Source organism: Amblyomma maculatum, chromosome 5 (assembly GCF_055883805.1).
Source record: "Amblyomma maculatum isolate TAMU_Amacu chromosome 5, ASM5588380v1, whole genome shotgun sequence".
NCBI classification, from domain to species: Eukaryota; Metazoa; Arthropoda; class Arachnida; order Ixodida; family Ixodidae; genus Amblyomma; species Amblyomma maculatum.
This window is the reverse complement of record NC_139348.1, coordinates 140,748,571-140,776,366: the sequence shown is the minus strand read 5'-3', so window position 1 is coordinate 140,776,366 and position 27,796 is coordinate 140,748,571. Positions and strand designations below refer to the sequence as shown.

Genomic DNA, 27,796 nt, shown 5'->3' with positions numbered 1-27,796 from the left:
GAGGGAGATGCGTGCCGTATCAAGCGGCAGTCCTTTAGGAAAGGAAGTTTAAGGAAGTTCCTAGCAAAAGGAGATCCGCGACGTCCCTTGAAGGGTGAAGAGAGTACTCTCGTTTTCAATGCGCTTAACTTCTGAGTCGCCAAATAAACTTCATTCAATAAAATTATTTTGGTCTTAAATACACTAGCTTTTATCGCATGAAATTAGTATTCCAGCTAGGTTAGTTTTGATTATTGATTACTTGCAAAACACGCTCGCAGCTCGCACGTCGAAACGACGGACAGAACATTAGCACAGTATGGTTATCAATCGTTAGACCAAAATGCACCAAAATATAAGCTCGCCGATAACCACTGTGGACAGAACGAGAAAAGAGCGGCGGTGGGGACGTGGTACTAGACGTGGGGACACCGAGTTATGGTGGCTATATGACGGCTAGCCGAGTCGCAAACGCTGCACATGGTGACCAGCAGGGCGGACAAAATCGCTGTGTTTAGAACATGGTCATTGTTTTTAGTAAATGTATTTTATTTTACAACGATGTGTCTAGATAACTGCATTTTGCGAAGTGTAAAAATATATCAGTTGCTCTGGGCGTTATTTTGATACGTGTTTGTACAAAATAAATAGTGCCTAATGGTGCCCTGGCGGCTTCTGTGAGAAGCTCGTTGCACGGCGACGACTCTTTTGAAGCGAGACTTCCTGTGACTCCCTTGCGCTCCAACTGATCTACAACGAGCGAACTCTAAACTATAGCGACTAGTTCGTGGTGCTCAAGAAAGTAAGAACTCATAACAATAACAAAAGCAGAGCTGTATTGGCGTTTACAGGCGAATGAATACACACACAAGGAGAGAGACTAAGGGGGCGAAAGGGAAGCAGGGGCTAGAGTCAAGCTGCCGGGCGGAAGTGGTCCTTCTGTTTGCGCAGGAACGCCATGGTGGAGACCGGGTCGTCCAGGTGCGCGTGCTGGTGCACGGTCGGCTCCTGGACGCGCATGAAGGGGTTGAAGCTGCGCTCTTCGGCGATGGTCGAGGGCACCGTGGGCTCCTTGCGGGAGCGCTGGTCGCGCGCCCACGACAGCTTCTTCTTGACGGCCTCGTTGTTGGGCTCGACGGTGGCCGCGAACAGCAGGTTGGTCACCGTGTACTCGTGGCCGCAGAAGACGCGCGTGTCGTCCGGCAGCTTGGACAGCCGCTCCACGAGTGCGCGGTACATCTGGTCGGCCGTGCCCTCGAAGAACTTGCCGCAGCCGGCCACGAACAGCGTGTCGCCTGCAAAAACACCAAGTTTCTTTTTTTATTAAGGCGAAAGCCTTTAATGGCTCATGCTGTCGCGGACAAAATGTGTCCCGCTTTAGCGGCGTTCTGATTGGCCGAGGCGGGATGACGTCATAGAGGTCTCGACCAATCACAGAGCACTACCACAGTATGCGCGAATGCGTGGCTTATATGGCCATATGTCAATCAATGATCAATTACTAATTGTCAATTAACAATTGATAACTAACTACACAATTCGTTAACAATAAATAATTATTAAATAGTTCCCTACTTAATTGCTATTCAGTAAGTTAACAGCTTAATTATTTTATACAATTATATATTACTAATTAGTGTCAGTTGCATAGCAGAATGCTGCACTCGGGCTTTTGCCTTCCACTACTTTAGTCGCTAAAGTCCCTAGTAATTTTTCTTGCTTTGTTTTTGTCGTGCTTAACAACGACACAATCGCCGCGAATGTCGCCTTGACCCAGCTCATGCAAAATGCGCAATGGCTCGTAAAGTGCACGCTACTGGTTGATTTTCGCCGCGCTGAACGTACGACGCCATGCGGTACCGTGCTCTGGTAACATCACATTACACTGAAGAAGCAGGAAAAAGAAAAGACATGGCGGGAGGTATAGGCGACCAGCGCCATCACTTTGGCGAAAAGTGCTGAATGAAAAAAATTCTCAGGTGAACATTTTTTCGACAAAGAAAGGTTAACGGACAGCACGTGGGCCCACCTCTTCCACGGAGTGTCCAAAGCATCTGGTCAGAGTAATTTTAGTAATGGCTGTCGAGCCTCTGTCGCTGATCACAAGCAGTACTGAATGCATACTACACCCGAAGTAAATAGTCAACATCAAGCTGGCTGTATACTGTTCGCACAGTTCTGAGAACAAGGTTCTGATTAAGTTCACACCAGTCGCGTCAATCCCACAACACTCGCGAAATTTTGGACAACATTCCATCGGATGGAAACTGCGACGGAAGAACTAGGTAGATGCCGCATACGACAAAAGATGCAGCTGACGAGCGACGCAACTGTATCTGCCCCTGTAGATCCATTTCGGACGAAATTTCGAACCACTGAACACCAAATCGTGCAAACGGCTTCTTCCCCACTTCCTAGCAGCGCCGCCTTCTGGTGATGAGCGATATCCTTCATTCGTTGCACCAAGGAAAAAAACCAAAACGCCCTTGGATTTACCCAAGGCACGGGTTTGCCCATGACCCCAATGCCGTCCTAAACAAAGCGTCGAAGGACAGGAAGACTCAAGTCACTGGCAGGAACATCACGCATGCGCAACAAACGTGACGGTACAGTCGAACCCAGATGCACCGAACTCCAAGGCGATCAAGAAATATTTCAAAGCATCGTTGATTCTGATATAAAAATAGCAATAAATAAGCAGTTCTGTAGCCTCAGCACCAGCGAAGATGCACAGCCCAAGCTAGAGCCGCGTTTCTTGCAGCGATGTGCTGGCGGCGCGCCGTTCGCTAAGCGTTGCTAGGTCTAACCTGTTTCGCATCGAAGCCGCGACGGACGGTGCCATGAAACCATAGCAACTGTCTACAGGGTGTTTCATCTAAGATTTTACCTATTTTTTAAAAATAGGAAAATTAAGTTTTATTGTCGGTTCTTCTTTTAGCTGTTGTATTAAGAGTAGAGAAATATCAGGAGCCTTAAAGGGTACTAATTAGCTTATTCATTAACTAAGATTACCTAATTAACTTTTTATTTATACCAGCTAGGAGCTGCTTTCAAATTGCAACAGGGAGCTACCGGTGTGAGAACGCCAAATAGTATTTTAAACGACAAGAAACGCGCATTTCTTAAGGACTGCAGCGCTGGCAATTCTGGCCGCTTTCGACGCACGAAAACGAAACCTAGCAGTCGAGGCGCGCACTTATGCACGCCCATGAGTGACGCAGCCGTGACGTCACCGAGAGAAACCAGCCGTCTGGAGGCGGCCGCTGCCGCCCGCGAAATACGCGCCTGGAGCAGCGTCATGGTCTGGTAGGATCTTGAGATATCACCAACGCATTGCGGGCGAAGCTTGTCATGGTGCGGGCGTAGCGCTGATGGTATGGGCAAATCAGCCCTCCCTCTTGACTACAAGCTTTGGCTCCCAGAGGGTAAAATAAAAAGAAAAGCAGTACATGCACAGATATCGCACCACTGGATGTGATGACGCAGCGCCAGACGAGTATTTCACGAGCGGCAGCAGCCGCCTTCAGGCGGCTTGATTCGTCCGGCGACGTCACGACTGCGTCACTCGTGGGCGCGTACAATTCCGCGCTTCGTCTGCTAGGTTTCGTTTTCGTGCGTCGAAAGTGGCCAGAATTGCCAGTGCTGCAGTCCTTAAGAAATGCACGTTTCTTGTCGTTTAAAATACCATTTGGCATTCTCACACCGGTAGCTGACTGTTGCAATTTAAAAGTAGCTTCTAGCTGGTATAAAGAAAAAGTTAATTAGTTAATCTTAGTTAATTTTTAAGCTAATTAGTACCCTTTAAGGCTCCTGATTTTTCTCTACTCTTAATACAACAGCTAAAAAAAGAATCGACAATAAAACTTAATTGACCTATTTTTAAAAAATAGGTAAAATCTTAGATGAAACACCCTGTATGGTAAGATGTACGTGGTTCTGTTACCAGTAGATTATAGATATAACAATCGCTAACTTAGCTTAAGGCCCGGATGGATTCCACAACGCCTTCGGCAGCGAAGCCTGCCAAGCGATGGCAGCCGTTAGGTTGACGTCACCGTATAACAACCGATATGGATCGTGGAAAGATGGGTACGAGAGACCGAAAGCCACCACCTTCATGCAGAGGTCGTGCTCATCCCGTCAAGCGTTTTCATGGCGCTAAAGATTAAGGAGCAGCTGCCTACCAGTATCCGCACTTTCAAAGTGATCAATGAGCGCCGCTAAGACACGCACACCAGCAGGAGGCGCGGCGCTCAAATTTAATGCACAATTTACAAAGGGGCAACCTACACGTTCGATATAGCCAATACTTTGAAATATCCGGTCTCGATATTTTCGGACACGCCTGAATCAAAACATCGGCCGTTAAAATCTCGGTACAAAAAGAAATGCCTTCATGGTACGCGCTCTACAAGATGGCGTTTCCACGAGGTACGCCGAGATCTTTTAATGTGCGCTGGTATGCCGCATGTTATAAAGAGAGCCGGGTCATCTAGATTAATCAGGGCCCTCCAACTGCGTTAGGCGAAGAGACGCGTAGACATCGTAACACACGGTAGTCTAAACGTTCGCACGGCGCTTAAGTCTACTTTTGTCATTACGGTCGCCATCTTGTAGCAATTCTCTGCGCGTCGTGCTTCGTCGGCCGCTGCGTTGGTGACTTCATGCGCAAGCAATACACTTAATTATATATACACGTGGCAGTTCCCTGCAAATGCCATGTGAACGCATTATGGAAGTCTGACAAAGAAATAATGCTGCATGCCCCGATTTACTGCGCATGTCGGTGCTTCCAGAAACAACGCAGGAGGGACGAAGGGTGGTGTGTCCAGTGTCCAAGCACGTGGCGCTTAATTCCCAGGGAGACCTGCTATAGCTTCTCAAAAACCGTCCGCCAATTACTGCGAGAACAGGCCGCGCCTACTCCGAGCGCATTCGGTGGCACTTCATATGATATCGCTCGCACGCGCAAGAAGACACTCGGCGTCCTTCACAGCGGATGTCCTCCGCGAATGCAGCAGCGACAAAGCGACCGACATGTCGCGCTCGCCGATTACGGCAGCCCACAAAGGCGCTCGACAGGAAACACCAATTAATTGCGGTCCGGCAGGTTACAAGTAGCCACGGTATTTCTCAATCATCCTGAACAATGATCTTGAACAAACAGCTCGCAGGCTGTAGGCGCTCGCGATCGGCGCGCAGATGAGGAAGGTGCTCCAATAAGCCGATCGACGCTTCGTTATCGCGGATAAGTACGGTGTAGATAAGCTATCGGTATTCGCCATACCGCCTCTTTTCATGATAACTTAAAAATGAAGGGCAAGTTTTTGGTAAGATCTAAGATACACCCTAGCCGAAATAGTGAAGCTGCATTTTCCCTCGTCCTCACGGAGGGTGTTTCAGCTAACTTGGACCAAGTTTTGAAACAGTCTGCGAAGACTTGACAATTCAAGGATTATATAGGCAGTTGTGTCTTGCAAGTACACATTTCGTTTTTAATGTGCATAATTTGACAACAAACAAGCTAGGTGACTTCTTGTTCTGTACTTTGCTGCAAAATTCCCAATTCCAAACCTGCGGAGGAAGGCGAGAAATACCAATTAGTTTTCTTCAAAGCGCCTTTGCAAAGCAACCTCATGCTACAGAAGACTGAGGTTAGTACTGAACAAGGTCCCAAAAGACAGCAATTTTGATAGCTTTTTTTTGTTTGTCGGTCATATTTAGGAACTCGGGAAGCGGCTTCTCAATAAAGTTGACCACCTAGCTGTACAGCCTGTTTTCCGACATTTTCGGTGGGTAATTTTGAAGTCACCAAGGAAACACCTGAAAAGATCAAACTCCACGTCCTGAATACCAGGCTTATTTTCAGACAAGCACCTTTGTTGGAAACAGTATCCGCATTCACAAAAGGGCTTTTTGTCTCATTCTCCTGTGGCTCCAAAATTGTGAAACTTGGATTAGCTGTGAGTGTCTTAAGGAATGCCCTGAACAACTCGTGCCCCCGCTGCATGTTCGAAGGTGTTGAAGCCCAAGCTCAGGTAAAGTTCCGAAAACCATCATCAACAGCACAAACCACCAGCTCTGCCAGAAAAGCGACAATTCCCTATGTTCATGACGCTAGCGATCGGCTGAAGAAGGTTATCGAATGAGGCGATATGCGTCTTGTATTTCTGTACCTAACTACGCAGGTTGTGCAGAAACGTGACCAGGAGCAGCAAAAATTGGAACAGTGTGACATGAGGCACAAGACACTGTAGAATGCGGGAGCAAAGTCATTTATTAAGTTCCTCCTGTCATGTGGTGCCGCGCAGGCTCCTTAAGCAACGGATTTAGAGAGCATGCAGACGATGTGAACATAGAAAAGAGAATCGAACTAACAAAGTATGTGACAATATCCCAGTGCAATCTTCATTTTAACGGTACAAAGTCCTTCACATGTATGCTAGCCAACCGCGAGAACTGTGTAAATATCTTGACATCTACAAAAGAGGTGATAAATGCTAGAGCGCGCCTTCGCTTCGCTTATCCAAGAAAAAGATAGGCTACTCAGATATGGAGCACTAGGCCGGAGTGATCATTTTTCATTTTGTATTGACGTTTTTTTGCTTGGTTACTTTGTGTGTGTGCTGTATGCTTTCTGTATTTAAAGCGTTGCCCCTTCAAATACTCAGTGGCAAGTTCGATGCTGCGTTTGTTGCTTCTTGTCCTCTCTTCCCATTTCTCATGCAGTTTCCTTGCTTAATTAGTCAATGTTAGGCCCACCATTCTGCTTTGCCTATCTGGTCATTAATCACGCTTTGCAACTCTTCCCCTGATTAATGCAACATCATCAGTAAAATGCAATTACTAAGGTATTCATTAACCCTTATTTTCTACTATTTCCAGTCCAAGTCTCTCAATACCTCCTGTAAATAAATATTCAGTCTCCCTGCCTGACACTTTCTTGTCGAGATTTTATTACTTTTTTTTGCCAAATGTTTCGACTGAGACTAAGGCTTTCTCATAATCTGTGCAGGCTGAATGTTGAAACTGGTTAAATTAAGTGCATTTCTCTATCACCTGATTCCTAGTGTGAGTATGACATACTGCCAAGCAGGCATTATGACAGCCTGTACAGTTCTTTGGTTGACTGATTTTAATGTTTAGTTTTGCTGATCCTAAGAATGACCCGATTCTATTATCGATTACCTTATTATCTTGTATGCAATGGAGAGTAAGCTGATCAGTTTGTAAGCTTCAAGTGCTTGGTGGCACTTTCTTATGGATTACGATAATGTCAGCGTCCTTCCGAGATCTCGGTACATTCAAGGTTGTAAATGCGTCATGTAAGCAGGGTGGCATGTTTTTCTACCACAATCTCCCCGCCGTCCTTCAAAAGACCTGCTGTTACTTGACCCACACCAGCTGCTTTCTCCTCTTTCATTGCTACTAAAGCTTTGTAACTTCCCCCTCTGCTAACGGCAGAATGTCTAACTGCTTTTCGCTAGTGCCTCTCTCATCATGCCGATTACTCTTGCTACTCTATACAGTTCTTTGTGCAACTTCTAGGCTACTTTAACTTATCCATCAGTCATATAGCAAGGAATCTTTTTCAAGAGGGGACCAAGGTAACTTAAGGTAATAATTTGGGGAGGAGGGACATCCCCAAAAGGACCGAGCCAAGACTGTGGGAATAAGAGAGGGAAGGGGGAGCAGTAGTGCTTTCACAGTAAAATTATGCACACGGCATTAAGAGCTAAATAGAGCAATGTCAATAAGAGAACAAGCTTGAGTTAATATCTGCAATCAAGAAAGAGGAAATTACATACCACAAATTGACCACAAATCATGCAGAATATAAACAGAGAGTGAAATAGTGGACACAATGAAAAGGCCCCTCCTCAATAAAAAAAAAAACACACATTTCAGATATATTTCTGGTCCCCATCAAGTTTAATTTATTACAAGCTTACTGTACTATACAATATCCTTTTTTTTTTTTTTTTCATCCCTTGAAAGCACATCCAACAAGAGTCAGCAACCAAGAACATCAGCTCGGCTACACCCATGTTACTGTTCTTCATTTTAGCCATTTTAACTTTAGCAAGTAACAGCCTATCTGGTCACATGCAACAGATAAGAAAGGTTGACAAAGCATGCAGGAATTATCAGCAGTGTCCTTCACTGATAAAAGACAAGGCCACTCCTCCTACTAACCTGGTATTATCTAGGTCAGTTAAGGTAACTCTGCTAAACCAAAAAAAAAGAAAATGATACATAGGCAGGAGCTTGAGTGAATAAATTACTATGCCTAAGCAATATATCTCATTATGAGCAACTTCTTCCCAAAAGTAATCGTGTACTTTAAGTTGGCAATGAAGTAGTACTCCGCACTGCTATCTTATTAGTCGGGTAATCAAATATGGCTGCTGACCTCCATCAAACATAATCACCAGCTCTTTCAAATTTTCCACAAGTGAAAATTTTGCCTAATCTTGAAATTTTAAAAATCTCAAATTTTATAGAAAACATATGTTATTTAGAAAAAAAAAAATTTGAAATTCTCTTAAGACCACACCACTACCACGGGTGGGAAATATGTACCATCATGCAATCGCCACCAGAAGCCGCAACATTGTACCAACTTTTATATTGCTCTTAAGGGGGATCCAGAACCTATTACTAAGACCCTATAACAAAGTAATACTAACACTGCCTATTGCAATAATTAGTATTACTCTGTAAACCTGTGTTTTTGCTCTGTTCCGAGATCCACCTTTCTAGTTGACCTCCCTATCTTTATTGCGTGACCAGGTGTAGCACCTGATGGAGCACAATTTCGGCATTTCAAAGCCACTGCAGTGTCTTCACCATGACACTGTGCTCAAAGCCTTGACAGTATATTAAAGTTTTTTGTTTTGCATTTTTTAATCATATGTGCGAGGATTTCATGCTCAGTGCCATCAAAGAAAAGGGACAAGTCTAACTTTTACAGTTAACTGCACATGCGTAGACGACATTCTCTTTGACCCAATGAAATTCCGCTAATCAATATTCGACACAACTGACGAATTTATCTTGTTTAGAAATCACATGAGCTGGGGCCACAAGACCGGCAGACATTAAAGCATATTTGTGCAAGAATGAATTTCCACATGGTTGCCAAACACGGTGGAAATGATAAAAAACAAACAAAAACTTCCATGAGCCTGCGCTAATCTTGATAAACCCCAGGAATCGCCCTTTAATGGCCTTCAGTGGTGACGCCATACAATAGTAAGGGGCACGAGTGATGTGGCCAAGTGCTCAATGACAACAGGTTTTTTTTTTCATTGAAGTAAATGCGCACGGTACATAGGCAAACAGTGCCCGGGATAATCAGAGGCGATATACGTAACATTGTAGAGGGCCACAAAAGTGATAAATATATATATATATACTATAATAAGGCAAGTCAGCTAAAATCAATCTACTCGAGTGCGGGCACTGCCCACCTTGTCCAAAAAAAGCTGACAATGAAAAGCAGTGATGGCCCTTTAAAAGAAAAATATCCACCATCCTGCATGCACGTGAATGTTAAAAGATATAAACTAGAGCTCTCCATGACATCAGTTTGGAGGTTTATAATTTGTCAAAAATGATGGCAGGGATTTTTCCCTCCTCTTTGTATTTGCAATCCGACTGCATGACATTGCGTAGCCATGCACAATAACGACGGTGCAAGAACCTTTGTGCACTCACAATTGATTGCACAACAGCACGTAGCCCACAACCATGCACAATGCGAATGGGGCGATGGTCAGTCATATCAAAACAGATTGGATGACTGGAGCGATCGTTCAGTTACCATGTCCTGGCCGTTCACTGGACACACTGGAAGAGCGCTGTATATTTAGCAAAAAATGAAGTCTGGTTTTCTTGTCTGCTCGTGGACACTACCGTAATAAATGACAAGATACATGAAAAAAATAAGAAAATGACATGCTGAACAACACACCTCCCCTCCTAGACTCAGTTAAACAATTCAAAGGTTAACCGAGTTCAACACAAATAAGGTTCAGTAAGTATGTGTCCAGATGCACGTATATGTGCAAGCAATGAACAGACAAAAGTTTGTGACCATGCAAGAGCACACACACACAGCACTTCTGGATGTTTGATGAGTAATGCCCTTCAAAGTATATACAATGTCAAGGCACTGTTGTGCACATAGTACCAAGGTCATATCTCCAGAGCAGGCACTATGAAGTCAGAGTTGAGCTTTCTTCCAAAAAGGAATCAAGGAATCAGAAAGACGAGGCACACCAGCGTTATCAAGGCTGCTGCCTCGGCAATGTCGAATGTCCACATTGTAGCTTTGAAGCCCTAACACCCAGAGTGTCGATTTCGCCCCCTGTGGCACTGCAATTTAAGGCACGAGAGCAGGTTAAGGTACCTGGCCTCCAAATCCCATGTTCCAAACTTCTTCAAACTCCAGATCCCCTTGAATGCCTCTCACTCAATCACAGCCCATCTCACTGGCATTTCTGTGAATCGGTGACTCGTGAAAGTGACCAAAATATCTGAGCCGTCCTCAGGTAATTGAGCCACGCGAGCTATAAAGACAACTGACAATGTATCAGTGTGGAGGACGTACGGCTTTCCCAAATGAAGTGTGAGTGATGATGCGGCCATCCACAAAGGTTGCCCTGAGATCTTTGAAGGCTTCATCAGCCTCAGTAGACCAGTATTCGATTCGGCACTCTTTGCCAGTTAGCTGCGTCAGCGGGTGGGGAAATCACAGACACAGATCTAGCAATGATCGCACGGACCAAGAAAGTTACTCAAGTCTTTTTTTGTGAGACGCAAGTTGTTTAATGGCCTTCAATTTGATATGGGCTTTAGTTTTGCAAAAATCGAGATGACGAACCTACTACTGGTATTCGTGTGCAAGACTAAGGATGGCGTTGCAATGTGCCTGAAGTAACGTCAACTGTTGTACACTTTCGCAGAGTATTTGACCTGTGTCGTAGAGGAATCCATACCCCCTAATCATGCCTCCTGTTCCCTTTTTTGACACTTTGTCATGCATGCCAGAGACTCGTCAGTTACTTTGTTGCTGCATACAAGATTTTTCTTAGTCATCGTTATGAGTCATAGGAATTTCCATGTCGGCCTTTTCTTTTCCTCTGGCCTTCACAAGATGGGTGTCAGGTGATATAGTGCCGGCGTCGCACACCTCGTGTTTCAAATCTGCATCCTCAGGCTTATTGCCAGCTTGAACGGTTTGTATCCCCACTACCCACATGTAAAGGTGGCTCCTGAATCTGTTCCTATGCGTCAGTGGATATTAGACCCTCGGTAAGCAAAAACTCATCCGTAAGTGCGTACAGTATTGGCCCATCATTGTCCACATTCGAAATCAATGATCATTCTCGGAGGAAGGATAAAGGTATGGGCACCTGCATGAAAGTAACTTTCTTGCCAAACGCCAAAAAGAGGTCTATGCTCCCATGCAGAGTGAAGAGTCTATTTGGTATACTTCTCTCATGGAACACCATTACCTCCGCTATGGTGTCTAGGACTAAACTGACGACCTTGCCCTGACAGTACTAAGTTTCACTGTCTACCAATTACTTGCGGCATTTAACTTGCTCGTTGCGACAGGCACGCACTGTCATCTTGTCGCCACAGGCCCTGCACCTTTTTCTCTCGTGTTACCGTGTGGGAATGGACATTGTGCCACATAATGAAATGACTCACACTACCACATTTAAAGCAGTCCTTTCCGCTGGAATTCTTTCTCAGGTGTTGAGTGTCTCTCGGCTGTTATAACTTTCTTCTACATGCATATGGCTAGCCTCAATTTATTTTGCTGCACAGTAAGGTCCCTTAACTATCCCTTTAAGGTATGCACTTGCTCTTGCTCATGCATCCTTAGCCCGCACCCTCCTCAAGCGTTTGAAGTAGACAGGCCAGTTTGTCCGCCCCAAGCCAGCTCACTCACTCGCATACCTTTGTGCATCTCACAGTCACTTCACTTAAGCTGGATTTTGGTTGGTCAGAGACAGGTAGTGCTATCAACTTGTTGAAAGTCGTGACTTTGCCTCTTCTGCATAGAAATTAACGCAGCTATGTAAGCCCGTAACACACATTTTCCAGGTCTCGAGTCTTTTTCTTTGCCACGATCAAAAATCAACTGTCACATTTGGCCGCTCATACAGTAAGACAGATTTCAGTCTGTCATAATCGTGATGCTCTTCTGAGTGTGGGCACTGCCCACCTAGCTGCAGAAAAGTCAACTGTGGAAAGCAGTGCAGTACCACTTAAATAGGAAAATATCCACCACCCTCTCAGCACAAAAGTAAAATATATAAACCAGAGCTCTCCATGACATCAGCTCAGAGCTTTCCAATTTGTCAAAACTGATGTCGGGGGAGGTCTTCCCCTCTGCTTCATATTTGCCATCAGATTGCATAACACCGGAAGCACATTCACCATACCGACGGTGGTCCTTCCTCCCTGCCCTGCCGGGGCGGCGCAGTGGTTACGGCGTTCGACTACTGTTCCCAAGGGAGCGGGATCGAATCCCGGCCTCGGCGGCGGTCTATGGAGGCGAAAAGCAAAGCGCCCGTGTGCTGTGCGATGTCAGTGCACGTTACAGAACCTCAGGTGGTCTAAATTTCCGGAGTCCTCCACTACGGCGTCTCTCATAGCCTAAGTTGCTTTGGGACGTTAAACCCCACAAACCAAACCAAACCTTTCTGCCTGTCGCTCACCTCTTTGATTTCTCCCGTCTCCTTGCTATCCCTTTATTTCCGCTGCACCAGTTCAGGTGCTTCAGTTCATTTCTATAGCAGATACCGGGGCAGGCAAAAATCTTTTGCTTCCTTTATTATTTTTATTTTATTCTATAATAATAAAGCCACTTACTACTACTACTACCGACGGTGTGAGCATCCCTGTGCACTCACCTCTCGATTGCACGACATCACGTAGGCCGCAATCATGCATAAAGCGGACGAGGCGAGGATGAGTCATATCGAAATAGATCGCATGCCAGTTGCCAACGTGAACGAATTTGAAAGCTCCATCAGGTTTGCTGGCCAAAGCAGTTGTTCAGTCATCACGCACCAGCCGTTCACTAGACATGCTGGAAGAGCGCTGTACATTTTCATGTAGCAAAAAACGAGGTCTGGTTTTCTATCTTGCTCGCGGACAATCCTAAAATACATGATAAGCCATACAAAAAAATGAAAGAAAATGACATGCCAAAGTTACATGTGCTGAGCAGCACTTTTCTCTCAGCAGTTGACTAAAGCCTGGACAGCATTTTTACCAAATGGTCAGTTCCGAGAAATTTTGTGTATGTTGACCATATAGTGGCATTAAACAGGACCCTTCAATATACAGGGACACTGTTGATGAGATTCTAGAATTATTTTAGAGTCCTGTTCTTGGGACTGGACTGAGTTTGCTGGATGTACCACCCCCAAGCTTAAAAAGAGATTGTGACAAATGCCGGCCCACACCAAGACGGTCAAACATGCCATAGCCACATCAAGGTTAGGAAGTCACTGAGCACTGCACACAAAGAAGCTTGCAACTCCAGACAGAACAGCTAGAAAAGCCAGGTTTCCCACACTCTTTTACTGGCAGTAAATCGAGAAAGGAAAAAAAAGGTATGTAGCAGTCATCCTGCTCTCCCACTGTGTAATACACAATTTGAAGAAGGTCAAAATAAGTTCCAAGGCTTCTACAGTCATTTATCTCCATCCATTGAAAGCTTGCCACCTTCGCTGCATGAGAGTAAACCAGCTGTTTTAAAGACGTGCGTAGAATTTTTGACATGCTGTGTGTGTGCATGCGTGTGAGTGTATGTGTGCACATGTGTGAACGAGTGTGCATGCATGCGTGTTAGTGAGAGTGTGTGTGCACCTGCATGTAAGCGAATGACTTCGCATGCTTGTGAGTGTGTGTGCGTGTGAGTGAGTGAGCGAGAGTGTGCACTGCCTGTGAGTGTGTTTGCATGCGTGCGAGTGAGTGAGTGTGTGCACATGCGTGTGAATGAGTGTGCGTTTGTGTGCGTGTGTGAAGGAGACTACAGTGCACAGCCACTTTTTCCCACCTGCCTATCAGTTCCAAACCATCTTTTTCCTTTTCCTTGCCCTGTACACCTAATCTCATAGTTCTCATTGCTGCCTTCTTTTTCTGAGTTATCATATTTAATTGATTTATTATTCAAAAATCCATACTTGTCTTTTATCACTTTCCGGGCCCTCTACATCGCAAGATGTTTGCTGCCACTGAGTAGCCTGGCCACCGACGCCTATATAGAACCACATGTGTTAGCTTAAATCAATAATCGGTTGTCAGCAATTGCTTACCCTTGTCACCCTCTTGTGTTTTCATCAATATTTATTTCTGTAACATACACCAACTAGCCCGCTTGGATGCTACGTAAATCCACGTCCCACGGCTGTCTTAAATAAACAGACACCAAAATTTTTGTAAGTTGTTTTCTTTAAAATATTATGCAAGACCATAGCGTCCATGAATCACCATGTGGAATTCATTTTCACTGGCTAAACAATTTAGAACTGAAAATTTTTCTTCTGCAGGGCCAGTTTCAGCCATTGAGCGACGGTTGTGACATCACACATGCCTTTAGTCACATGAGTGATGAAAAGAGTTGAGATCGTTATGTATTTATTTTCTGCGGTTTTAACTTTTTGGCAGGCTTGCATAATCATTCACATGAATCAAAATGAACAAAGCAGCAATAAATACTGCCAGTTCTGTACACCTCACGTGACATCAGCTGCCTTTTGCCAGCTGAAGCCAAAACTGAAACTGCATGATAGAAAAAATTCAATTACAAATCATTTACAGCCTTTTTGCACAATCCATGTGGATAGACATGTTCAGTAACGTGCGGCGCATCATTCACAAGGCAGAACACACAACGAAAATTTGGTTATTCGTTAGCAGAACTGCTAATAGTCATCAGAAGACCTTGGTGCAATCATACAACCACCTCCCGATAGTGAACAATTCTGCTGTACATCAGCACCCCAGGCAGCACGAACGAGTGGCCCAATATTGGAGTGACCATAACTAATATTTGAACGAGTGGCAGTGCACTGGTTCCACATATGGCCAGACATTGCTAACACAGTAGCAATGTCGGGCCCGTGGTTTGTGCTGCCTGGGACAACTCCTCTAGTTCAACTGAGTTTGAGAATATGAATGCTCTCCAGTAATTAACTGCCCACTAAAAGTGCCGTCACACTTATACAGGCCTGTTGCACTGCAGTTCCAGACATACATGTATTGCCACCTGGGAGCTGACATGAAAAAATGCAGCTGTTAGGACATGGCATTGGCGGTACTGTGAATGCTTTGCTCCGATCATATTCTAGACTTCTCCACACACAAACAGAAAATACACAGTAGAACACACAACTGCATTTACTGCTGCTCTTCTATTATCATGACAGTGACAGGGATACTACAGGAAAGCTGCCCAAGATGAAGTTTTATTTCGATTCTAATGGAAGTGATACGAGAGCAGAATGAGACAGCGCTGAGCAAGAGCAGTACGATGTGCAACAAGCCAACATTTTGTATGTAAGGTTTGATTATGCTTTCTAGAGTGTGTGCTTAAATCTATGTCCACAACTTCACACAGCAAAAAATCAGCACTACGAACAGGGCCAGAAAGGACAATGCACACATGCAGACAAGCCCGAAATGACATTCTGTATCAGTTCACCTAAATTCACATCTTGTGAATTGCTACAGTCCGGAGAGGAGCTGCATATGCAATGCCAAAAGCTGGACTGCATGCATTGTGAAGAAATGAGCCACAAAAATAAATAAATGATAAAACCCCCCCAACCTCCATGATATCTAACAAACAGTTTTCATTTAGACCACGCATTTCCCAGAAAGAGTGCTGCCGCACTAAAAACTTCTTTGCGTGCATTGTACACGTGCTTGAGTGTATGGAATTTGTGAGCATGCACCAAAACTGTTGTTTTTAAAATGTGTGTCAATCTGAAAGCCACATAGCAGCACATAATGAACAACTTCCCCAGCCGCATCTACCCTGCCTTGTTTTCTTGTTTGGAGACTACGCTGAAGCACAGACCCTCATTTGGACCGAATAAATGGTAAAGAAAATTAACGGCAGTGTACAGCTAGAAGCAATATGAAAGGGAACATGGGAGCGCTTGGCCTCCGTGCTGTGCAAAGCGGTGCCACCAACACAAGACGAGAATTGGTGGCACCAAGGGTGTGCTCGGAAAGAGCAGCCGACCAAGCTTACCTTGGATGTATCTTTAGCACTGATTCTTATCACCTGTCGGTGGCAGCACATTTGAAAGCATGAAGGACACGTGCTCCCATGTTCCCTTTCATATTGCTTCTAGCTGTACGTGGACCCTGCTCGTAGATGCCTACAGAGTATAAAGCAATGCTATACATGCACCCATATCTGGCACCTGGCACCTCAGGGGAGGTCTGACACGACCATCATGAATAAGGAGTACATGGTCTGCCAGCAAAAGAAATTTTTTTTCAAGCTGCTTTCCCAGTGATAGCTGCCATTGGTGCTCGCTATAGGGGAGAGTGTAGCCTGTCGTCAACGTATGGCCACTAAGAGCAAACCCCAGAGCCCGCCTGCTTGCTTTGTACTTCATTTATCGCCTTCCATTTAGGGTGACATCTTGTTTACATGCAGAATCAAGTATTGAAACCAAGTGCAGCCACCCAAGGTGCTCACACTTGCAGGCTGGGGCGCCCCGTCATATGAAAAGCGCTCCCAGTCACGTACAAGAAGTGGCTTTCAGTTTATTTGTTTTTTTGCAACACACATTTTGTAATCGTGTGTTCGGCACAAAGCAGGCACTCGGCAAAAAGCAGCTTCGTTTAATGTGGTGACACTGCTGGAAGCAAACATTTTGCTGCTCCTTCAGCTATCTCACACAAGAAGCAAATATCCGCTGCTCACGCGCGCCATGCATCAAATAGCGCCACTTGTCCAGGAGCAGTGGGGCCTCCATACCAGTACACTGGGCTCACAAACAAATGCGGTTGAGGTAGTCTGTTACCAACCTAACACGCAGTTCCAACTATTTGTGTAACACGAGAGAAAATTCACCATCACCATAACTGTGTCAAAGCAGTACAGTGGTATGACCTTCAGGAAGTTGTGATTCTCAAACAACATCCACGTATCACCACATAAGACTGCTTATGCCAATGCCTGTTCTTAACCAGAATCAAAGCACAAAGCTGCATTTGACTAATCCACAATTGCTCAGTGCCAATAACAGGAACACACCTCTGTGATACCTGAAGCTCTAAAGAGAAATCACAGCACTGTCAATTGCCAATACATTTTCTACTTGCCATGGTTCATTTCATTGGATCATGGGTCAGCTGAAACATGTTTTTAATAGTTCATCGCTACATCAGCTGGACAACAACTAGCCACAACTGTCTCTTTCCCTGACCAAGCAATGGGGCAGTTTGTTCGCGGCCAAAATGCTCCGTATCTAACTGTGACCAACAGGCAGCAGAATAAGGCTCCAAACAACATTTCACGCAATGAATAAAAACAAGGAGAACAAACTGTATAAAGCTGCAAAATGAAGCAATCTGAGCAAAGGTTGAAAGATCATTTCTTTCACAAGCCGCTCAAGAAACACAAGTTTCAATTAGGCTCATGATGACGGCTTCTACAAAAGATGACACAACCAAATACAGGCAGGAACGAGTGAATTGTATTGTGTTGTTTTGATGGCCCTAGACGATTCAGTAGTACTACAGGAAGCACTGCTCAGTACGATGCAGAAATGCAAACACTGCGCTTGGTTGAACTACATGGTCCAGTCCGTACACCTCTGCACCGACCTGCAACGCGATCGTCATGGCACTTTCCTGCATTGATTGTTATTACAGTGTAGTCGCTCTAACTGTTCATGCCTACCTGTGAACACCGCGGGTGGCTGTCCATCGGCGGCTGGCACGAAGTAGCAGACGTGCCCCGACGTGTGGCAGGGCGTCAGCAGGCAGCGCACCGTCAACTTGCCCACCTGCAACTCCTGGTTATCGGTCACGTGTTCCGTGAGTCTCGGCACGCGGTCGTCCCCGCCGTAGACGCGCAGCTTGGGGCACAGCTCGAGAAGGCGCTCATTGCCGCCCGCGTGGTCCCAGTGGTGGTGCGTCGTCAGCACCGTCGTCAGCCGCACGTCGAGCTTCTTCACCTCGTCCAGCACTTTGGCCGGTTCCACCGGGTCGACGATGGCCGCCTCGCGGCTCACGTCGTCAACCAGCAGATACATGTAGTTGTCCTCGAGCGCGTTCAGAACTTTGACCTGCATATTGCGGCCTGGACGCACCTGCGTGGCACAGGCACCACAAACACAACACGTCGTTTGCACCCTTCGTGCTGCTAGTGTCCGCGGTTATCACGACAACGCCTCTGAGGCGCGAAGTAAGCACCGACAGGACTGCGCATCTAATTCAAAACTGGAAAAGCACGATCAACATTTCTTACGTCAAGACGTCGAAGAATGTGTCCAAACCAAGCTGCTGCACGTTTGCTCTTGCTAAGAACGGCGACAGACATGAAATGGACAGAAAACTTGTTCCACTTGGGCCAGTTCGATTCGCTGAGGCGTACAACAAACGAAACTATAACGAAACTCCAAGGAAACTCCACTGTCTAACAAAGAAATATAGCAACCTCCAATCAGCCTTCGCGCTGATACGCTGATGCACTGCCCGTCCAAGTGCGACCTCAAAAACAAGCTCTCGGATAGTAGTGGCACCTAGTACAAATTAATACAAGCTTTTCTGCGCAAAATATAATCAAACTTCTTTAAAATCATTTAATGCGCAGTCCAGAGATGGGGCAGCCACTTGCAAGTTAAACGTATGTTAACAGTGCAGTTTTTGATGAAAGGTTTCTTAGTCTACCATTACTAATTTGATTTAACATGTTTACATTTTCCGAAATGTCCCTGCGTCTACACCAGCGCCCAGTGTTGCAAATGTAAGTGTAGGTTTCCCAAAAAAAAAAAAAAAAAAAAAAAAGAAAGAAAGAAAGAAAGAAAGAAAACGCCGCTGTAGTAGCGCCGCTAGCGTCGTCGGCTGTTCGCATGAGGCAACAGAGGCAGCCGCACTGGCTCATACATGGGTATGAGCTTCCAAGGCGCGCGAATTTAGACCTCGTGTTTGCACGCGTTTTGCAGTTTTAACGCTACTTCGTCCTTTCTGCGTTAGACAGCTAAGACTTTCACGTCATTTTATAATAGCCCCGCAAGCTGTGCAACGACACGTATGCGTGGCATTTGTTTTTATTGGGCTTGTATGTTTCGGGCGGGGATTTAGGTATCGACAGACTATGAGGATGCCGTAGTCGTAGTGGGATGGCAGCTTATGGGGTTGTCATCGCACAGCGCACTAGCGTTTCTTCAGTCAGCCTGCATTGAAATGCGGCACCCGGTGCCCTGGAGTGCGGGGATTCGATCCTGTGACGTGGCGGTTTCTTTATGGTACGGCTGTAAATTTCTACTAGCTTCGGCTAGAAAGTGAACCTCCTGAACGCATGACGCCTGCCGCGGTCCGCGCACGTTGTTGCTCAAGTACACTATCTGTGTTTGACTGTATACCTTTACACGATAAACTTTCCCACTACTAGTATCAGTCCTGCGTTGGAGATTATTTAGGTAAGTGATGAGATAAGCAGCTACAAACGTTTTTCTCCGAGGCTTATCGGTGTTTGCGTGCGTAGCGTGGTGATAGGCTTTCGATCCAGGCACGGATCAACTGTTTGCACTGCACATGTATACGGCGAGGACAGAGGAGTGGCAAGCTGCTGGTTTTATTTTAAGGCGCATTTTATTTTATTTTAAGGCGAAAGCCTCTAATAGCTCACGCTGTCGCATGGACAAAGTGTATCTCACTTTCGCGGCGTTCTGGTTGGCTGAGGTGGGATGCGTCCCTACCATCTGCAATGCCACACTTCAACGCGCGTCAAGGAACGCCACGCGACAGGAGCGATGGTGTACCGTCCAAACTCGCACTTGCCGGAGAAAGTGCGATAGATACTGCGCCTTAACCAATTATAACTATATGTAGCACTGCAACGAATGCCGACTAGAGGGTAACGATGGGAGGCAAATAGGATAGGAAGGGTAGGCTTTCGCCATCCTCCTCTCAGGAAACATCTAAGAGACCCTCTAATTTCTATTTATTTATTTATTTATTTATTTATTTATTTATTTATTTATTTATTTATTTATTTATTTATTTATTTATTTATTTATTTATTTATTTATTTATCCTTCAACGGCCCACTAGGGGCGTTAAATGAGAGGTGGGCTTACAGGTAATTTAATTAGATCGGTGATGAATGACTTGAATCTCTTGCAGTCTGGGGGAAAAAGGATTTGAGGTGTGCAGATGTTGATCCTCAAGGTGTATTGATGTGCATGGAGGTGCGAACGTGTTTTACTTTCCCCGTCTTTACCCAGGCTTAATTTGGCAGTGTGTGTTCCTGAGATCTCTTACGGCGTGAGCCACTATACGAAGCAAACCATGAGACGCCACGTGGTTGAAGTCCGTCCAAGGCTGGCGAACGAGACAGCCAGGAAAAAAAAATATAAGATAATGAAGATGGGCTGCGATCCGAGAAATAAGGGAAGAAGCATCTGGATAAAATTGGGGACATCATGAATAGAGTGAAAATTAAAAAAAAAAAAAAAAAAATAAGCTCTGCGATTTCTCGATATCGTTAATGGCTGGCTCCCATCTGCGCCTGCTCGTTCGCTTATATCCACTTTATTGCTCGGCTAATAACCGTTTGAGATTGTTTTTATCGTACTCGATAACCAATTCCAATTCATGCCAGAGCGTTGAAAACCATATCGAAAAATTTAGTTAATATCGACCAATTATTACAGTAGCAGGACCGAAAAAAAAATAATGATTTAGCCCTAAACATTTTTTGAGGTATGTCGGACTTTGTGGAGCACTGATTTGATCCATCCGAGTTCATGGGAAAATATATGCACCATACTTTATCGGGTCCCTACGGTACATCTCAAAAAAATAAAAATCAAACTATACTCTACCAGATCCGTACGATGCATAGCTTTATCGCCATCTTTTTTTTATTTTAAGAAAAGCAATAATATTCCATTCCTGTGCTTTTCTATACCCGACCTCTCTTTACAAAGGATCATAGCATGTCGGCAGGTTTTAAATACGCCGGCTACATGCCCTTCATAACATCTCTACATTATACTTGCCATGTCTTTTCCTTTTTTTTTTTTTTTCTGACCATTCTCAACTCCCTGGAGTGTACGTTCAGCGGTCGCGAATGTCTAAAAAATATTGAAGCGAAAGCTTCTTCACAATGTCATGTATCAGTCAACCTTGCCGGCCGCTTGACCTTCACGAGCCAGAGGTGTGTATAGCTTAAAGGAGTATCGACACATAACTTTTGGGTTCCTTTATAATGATGCATAAGAGATTTCTGTACACGGATCACAACGTGATATTCGCCTACGACCGCTAAATAATTTATAATCGAATTTCTTTTTCTCACCCGTTGCAGTTTCAACAGCCGAGCGATGGCTGTGACGTCAAAATCGTCGAGGTCACGTGCGGAAAGAAAAAAAAAGAAAAAGCGATATAATCGTTCCTCCGTCTTTTGAACTCACTATAACGCTAAAGTCGGCCTGCCTCAAAAACAGGAATCACAGAGAGGGAAGAGCCGGCGATTATATCACTGTTTTTTTTCTTTTCATACCTAGCGTGATCTAGACTTGATTGTGACGTCACAGTCATCTCTCGGCTGCTGAAACCGAAACTGGTGAGAAAAGAAAATTCAATCATAAATTATTTAGCGGTTGTAGGCGAAAATCGCGTGCTGATTCATGCACAGGAATGTTTTACGCATCATCAAGAAGAAAAATGCCACCACACCAAAATTCGGTGCTGCTTTAACTTTAACCATGGTATCCATGCACGTATGGTGTACCACCACTTGACATTTACCGGCAGATACCGCATCCCGTGTTCCCTCTGATACTCGCCAGTGTCCTCGATTCCATTGTCTAGGCAATTTAACAGCTGAAAAACAATGTCTGTCCGTTTCTAACGCTAAGCCTAACCAAAGCAAGAACATGCCAAACGGCGCTTTCGCTTCGTCTAGCTAGGCTTAGCAGAGTTAAACCGCATCCATTTTTAAAGAAGCCGCCCCCGTCAAGCACGTGCAAAGCGTACGCGAAAACATCAGCGCAAAAACATATGAATCAGACCGCACTGCCCCTTTTGAAGCATGCATTTTTGAAGACCTGTTGTTCAAAAAAAAAAAAGAATCCCAAAGCGCAACGTAATTTAATGCTCTTTTTAACCTTGAAATGTCCTTTGAGGTTTAATCGGACTAATGTAAGGACACGTAAACACTAATTCCAGCTGCGAGCCTAGATTAATACTGAAACTGTTGTGCTCTCAACCTGTATTTTAACGGATATGCGAAATATGCTGGCTTTGCCGGCACAGAGGAGGTCATCCTGTTTCAACGCATGCATATATATGCATGCAGTCGCCGGTTAATACGCAGGAAATTCCTACAATAATTGCGCTCGTCTGCGACTGTACAGAATTTTTACTGCGTGCAAGAACTCCAGCTGTGGGCTAGTGACATGAACGTTGCGAAGGTATATATCTTGACGTTTCGTTAGAATCATAGTCGCTCGGTTACAATCGCCCATGTGCGCTACATTCCTTCGGGTGTTATTTGGTTCGGATGGTTTTTTTTTTTTTTTTCGTTTCTTGACGGCCGTTTCAACGAATTAAAGCATTCCAGGTGGTGGAAACTAATCGAGAACTTGAAAAAGCTGCGTGCTTTACATATAATGCACTGAACAAACATTTACACCCTTAAAGGAGTTACGACCATCAGACCACCCTGTTACGCCATCAAACTTGTGAGGGTGTTCTGATGTCTTCGGGTTTAGGTAGAGAAGAAGGTACAGTGTTCAATGCAACGTCCAATGCATAATTGTTGCATCTGGCTCCTTTCAAAAATAGCGCAAGAAAAAGTAGACAGACATAGTTTTACATGATAGGAACTCTCTTTCTTAATATGTATTATATTTCACTGCAATCTGTGAGTCACTAGCAGAGGGGTTTCACCAAGAGTTGAAATTAAGGAATGGGCGGGCGTCTAAATTTCCAGGCGGTGGGGAAGGGGTGCTGAGGGTATAGGAGAAGCAGCAGTCACATTTGTTCAGTACAAAAAAAAAAAAAAAAAAAAAAGAAAGGAAAGGAGGAGGAGGAGAAAACATTTATTTACGATGATATGATTTGGGAGGGGAGGTGCGTTTCGTTGTGGAGCTGAGTGGCAGACCCTATTCCAGGACGCCATACTTCGTTAAAATTGACGCCTCCAAAAAAAGAAAAAGAGGTGGGTGTGTTGGGAAATCACTCTAGCTAGCTTCATGCATTGGGTACCCTAGCCACCAAGAGCCTTCGATTAACAGGTACTGATATGTGACGTCAATATCGACGTATACGTCACAGGCATAGGAGGTATTCAAATGACGTCACGGGCGCCATTTTGTGGTGCAGAACGCAGCTTCAGCGGTGCATGTGGCGAAAAGGCGATTAGATATGCTCGCGCCCTTTCGCCGTGTTAAATGCACCACAACATGGTCGCCACTGTGATGATAGGTGCGTACTAAATCGACCGAAAAGAAGCTTGTTACGAAATGCCGCCCCGCAATTGCAATTTTATAGGGGCGTTGTGATGAGAAAGCTGAACCCTGAGCGAAGGACACGCTGTTGCAAAGGCCAAAAGGAAAGTATGCGTTCGAGATGAATTTCAGAGGTTTTATAACTGCTTCGGTAATTGTGGAGTGCCATAGGGTGCTGCATGTATAGGATGCGTGTGTGTATTCCAAGAGCAACAACCGTTTACGTATGCATCCTCCCTCTCTCCTAAGCAGCCGCTCTGACGAGTTACTTGCACGTAGGTTTTAAGGTCTGTAAAGAACAAATGGCTTGACTTGGTAACGGAAATATTGTAGTCGAACATCCTCCACGGTCGATTCGCGTTAAATCGCACACTTGCATACATCAGCCAATTTCAACGCGGTTGGCGAAAGTTTCAACGAAGCAGCATTTCTAAAACAATCGGATCCCATTCCCCAGCTCGGATTACGCCCTATGTAACTAGACCCTAAATTAAAAATGCAGCATGGCACGAAATCATGGGCGAGCACGTGCGGCCGTTTGTAAGTAATGTCATATATATATATATAGTATGTGTGGTTTGAATATGTGCTTCTCAAAGCCGTCCTTGCCCTCGACTATGATATTAAGTGCACGTGGGCAGGAACATAGCAGTCGCTCAGACACGAACAGGTCATATGACACATGCATGCGAGCAAATATATGGTGACATTTTCGGGTCAGCGCTGCGTGAAGGGCTCTCCGGGGCAAACCATCTATCTGTATGGTCATGCCAGATTCTCCGTACCTGGCTCCGCGTTCAGTTAAAGCGCCTCCGACTTAATTTCACATGCCTACAGGCCGACGCTCGCTTTCACTGGCGCGGTCGGCAAAGGTTGCAGGCTACGTTGCTTTTGTTTCCGATGACCTTCAAACAGCTTCAAGGTCAAGTGAGAACTTAAGCCACTTTGGGTAGCTATGTTTCCACCAAAGGTCGAGGTCAACTAATGTTGGAAGTAGCTTAACGCATGAGCAACTGCGCGGCGAGACGCATGATCGCTGACGTCAATCTCGAGGTGGTGGTGGTCAAAACGCTTATTGATTTTTGAGCCTCATTGTCTGTATTGATGGGTCGGCTCGATATCGCGTAGGGTGGCCGGGAGCTTGTGGCTCTCAGTGACTCAGGGAGCCCAGCCCATCAGCTCCGTCTGTGCAGCTGGGTCCGAGATGGACACCGCGATCTCCCATCGCTATCGTCTTCGGATGGAACGACTTCGGCTTGTCCCATGGATTGCACCGCCGCCTCGGTGCCTGTAACCCTCCCTCAAGGAAGTGTGCCCGTCGCACCGATTCAGTCTTCCCTTCCAAGGCCAACTACAGCGTGTCAGCCCCTGACACCACCACAGATGCCGCCAGTGAGTCGAGCCTCGCTTCCACTTGCTGCTAACTCGTTCCGCGTCACCATCAAGCCTACATTGCGCTTTGATATAACGACTATCCCTCCCCGGTGTGTCCAAGCCACAATTGACCAAGTTCTAGGTTCTACTAACTACTGTGGATTTGTCGTCCATCGCCCATCGAACACCATTACGGTGAACTTGCCATCCTTGGTGGACGCCCAGAAAATGTGTGCAGTTACTCAAATTCCCCTGGATGCGAATGAGCATGTCCCAGTGCAAATATATTTTGCCTCTGGCCCTGACACCCTCCGCTGCGTCGTTTACCATGTTGACAGCAGAAGTCCTTCTGAGGAGGTGCGAGCAAACATTCGCTGTTCAACTCACTCAGTGTTGCAAGCACGGCCTCTGGGGCGCAGGGGTTCATACCTACTCACTCTACAAGGCCCGCTGACTTTGCCTGAGTACCTAACCTATTATGGTGCGATTATCAAACCACAGCCCTTCCGACCTCGTCGTATATTTTGTTATCACTGCCATAAAGAAGGGCACATGCAAAATACCTGCCCTAATCCGGCAGCTGTGGCCGACATGAATGAACCAATAGCGCTTTGTGCCCTATGCAAATCGGCGGACCATGACATGCGCTCCCCCGCTTGTCCAAAGAAGAAGAGAACGAGGCCGTCGCGCAAGCCGCCTGGAAAAGAAGATATTCCTACAAGTAATCGCTTCGCTGCTCTTACATGTGAAGAAACCGACTTCCCTGCACTTCCTTTACTTGACCCACCTGCTCATCATACGTCTTCTCAGCATGGTTCATACGCACAAGCGACCCACCCTCGTGGATCAAATGGTACACCAAAACGGCCAGTGCACCAATCACATGTGGATGCCGCAGATGAAGACGCTGTTTTAGACAATGCCATTGCAGAGGCTCGCCAACGTCTAGACGAACTCACCCAGCTCCGAGAACAGCGTCGCTCTCACCCCTCTCGAAGAACTATAATACCTCGTGATAAGATTTCAAATGAATCACCTCGAATAAGCAACAATCCACAATCACGTGCAGACAACACGTTAACCCCGAATACCCCGACAGTGGATAAAATATTAGCCCTTATGGAGCAGGTGACCTCCCTCATCGTAGAAGCTCTTCGGCCTCGCAATGGATAATGCACTGTCTCTGGTGGTGCAGTGGAATTGTCGAGGCTTTGCGAATAAGGCCTCTGAAGTGAACATCCGTCTTCGCGACAAAAAGCTAAAGGTGTGGGCCTTCTTACTTCAAGAGCATAACTCACTTCCTCGCCTTTCAGGATTCTGCGCTTACCATTCACCTTCCATTCCTGATCGCCGTTGCATCACCTCTTCCCACAGCCCAGGTAAATCTGCAATTTATATTCACACTTCAGTTCCCCACACACCGATCGACCTTTCACGCTGGTGTAACACACGCCAAGAGGTGGTAGCACTCCTAGTTAAGCCTGTACGCACGCCACTTATACTAGTTTCCTTTTATGGCCGTCCTGGTTCCGCATCTCCTAATCTTGGATGGGTTCGTTTTCTGCGTTCTACCTACTCGGGTATCTCTATTCTAGTCGGTGGAGACTTCAATGGCGCACACACCTCGTGGGGTTACCCATCGGATTCTCCCAGGGGTGCACACATCCAGGGAAGCTTTTCAGATAATTCTTTTCACCTTTTAAACCACCCGCATACATCTACCCGTCCACGAGGTGGGCCTTATTCACCTGATTTGACTTGGTGGTTAGGCCCTGGTAGCCCTCGTTGGGCTGTTGAACCAGATACCTGGGGTAGTGATCACAGTCCTATCTTTATCTCTCTCACTCCTTCGCGGATACGTAAAATACGCTGTAGCGTACGAATAACATCTTGGGACTCTGTACGCGCAGACAATCGCTTATCTGATTTCACCCCATCATCAGCATTGTCTACTCTCTCTGCTGTTCTTGCGTCCCACACGATTACCACCACTGTAAATGAAGACGAGCCAAACCCGGACATCCACCTCCTGAATCTTTGGGCTCTGCGTCGCCAGGCAGATCATTATGCTGCTCGTAACCCCGATGACCCATCGGCTATCCCCGCTCTTCACCGGGCTACCGCGCGTGCGAGGCGGTATGAAAAGCGTCTAGCAAGGCAACGTTGGGCTTCATGGTGTGAGCGCCTGTCCTCCAAGCAGAGTAATCGACAACTTTGGAGAGTGTTTCACGCCATGGAGCGCTCTTCTCAAGTTTCTGATTACACAGAGAGCATTCGCCTTGCTATGAATGTAGATGAGGACACATTTGCAAAACAGGCGGCCAGACAGTTTTTTCCCCACTATGATTCCACCTCAACTTCTCCACCTTGCTTACCGGTTACCGAACCCCCCGATGAGATTACTTCTGACCTAACCATGGCAGAGCTGCTGGCCTCCATTGAACGCCTCAAATCTAACTCTGCTCCCGGCCACGACGGCATACCTAACTCCTTATTCCGCAACTTGGAAAAGACTGCCTTGCAGGCCCTGCTTGATGCATTCAATGACGTGTGGCATTCTGGTGTCATGCCGGACGAGTGGAAGCATTCTATTGTTGTTCCAATACCGAAGTCAGGTCATCCTCCAGTTTCTCTCTCGGCCCTTCGTCCAATTTCCCTGACGCCAACAATCTGCAAGCTTTACGAAAACATTCTCGCCACTCGCTTAT

At 45.8% G+C, this 27,796-nt stretch overlaps 1 protein-coding gene across 1 annotated transcript; it reads right to left on the bottom strand.

Annotated features, from left to right (window-relative positions):
• Positions 1 to 792: 792 nt before the first annotated feature.
• Positions 793 to 18,935, bottom strand: tzn (hydroxyacylglutathione hydrolase tenzing norgay). The gene is made up of 3 exons (XM_084604523.1): positions 18,503 to 18,935; positions 17,933 to 18,344; positions 793 to 1,274 (listed from the first exon to the last, which is right to left on the bottom strand). The coding sequence occupies exons 1-3, from the start codon at positions 18,572 to 18,574 to the stop codon at positions 892 to 894; spliced, it is 867 nt and encodes a 288-aa protein (XP_084460649.1). The 5' UTR covers positions 18,575 to 18,935; the 3' UTR covers positions 793 to 891.
• Between the last annotated feature and the right edge of the window lie 8,861 nt (positions 18,936 to 27,796).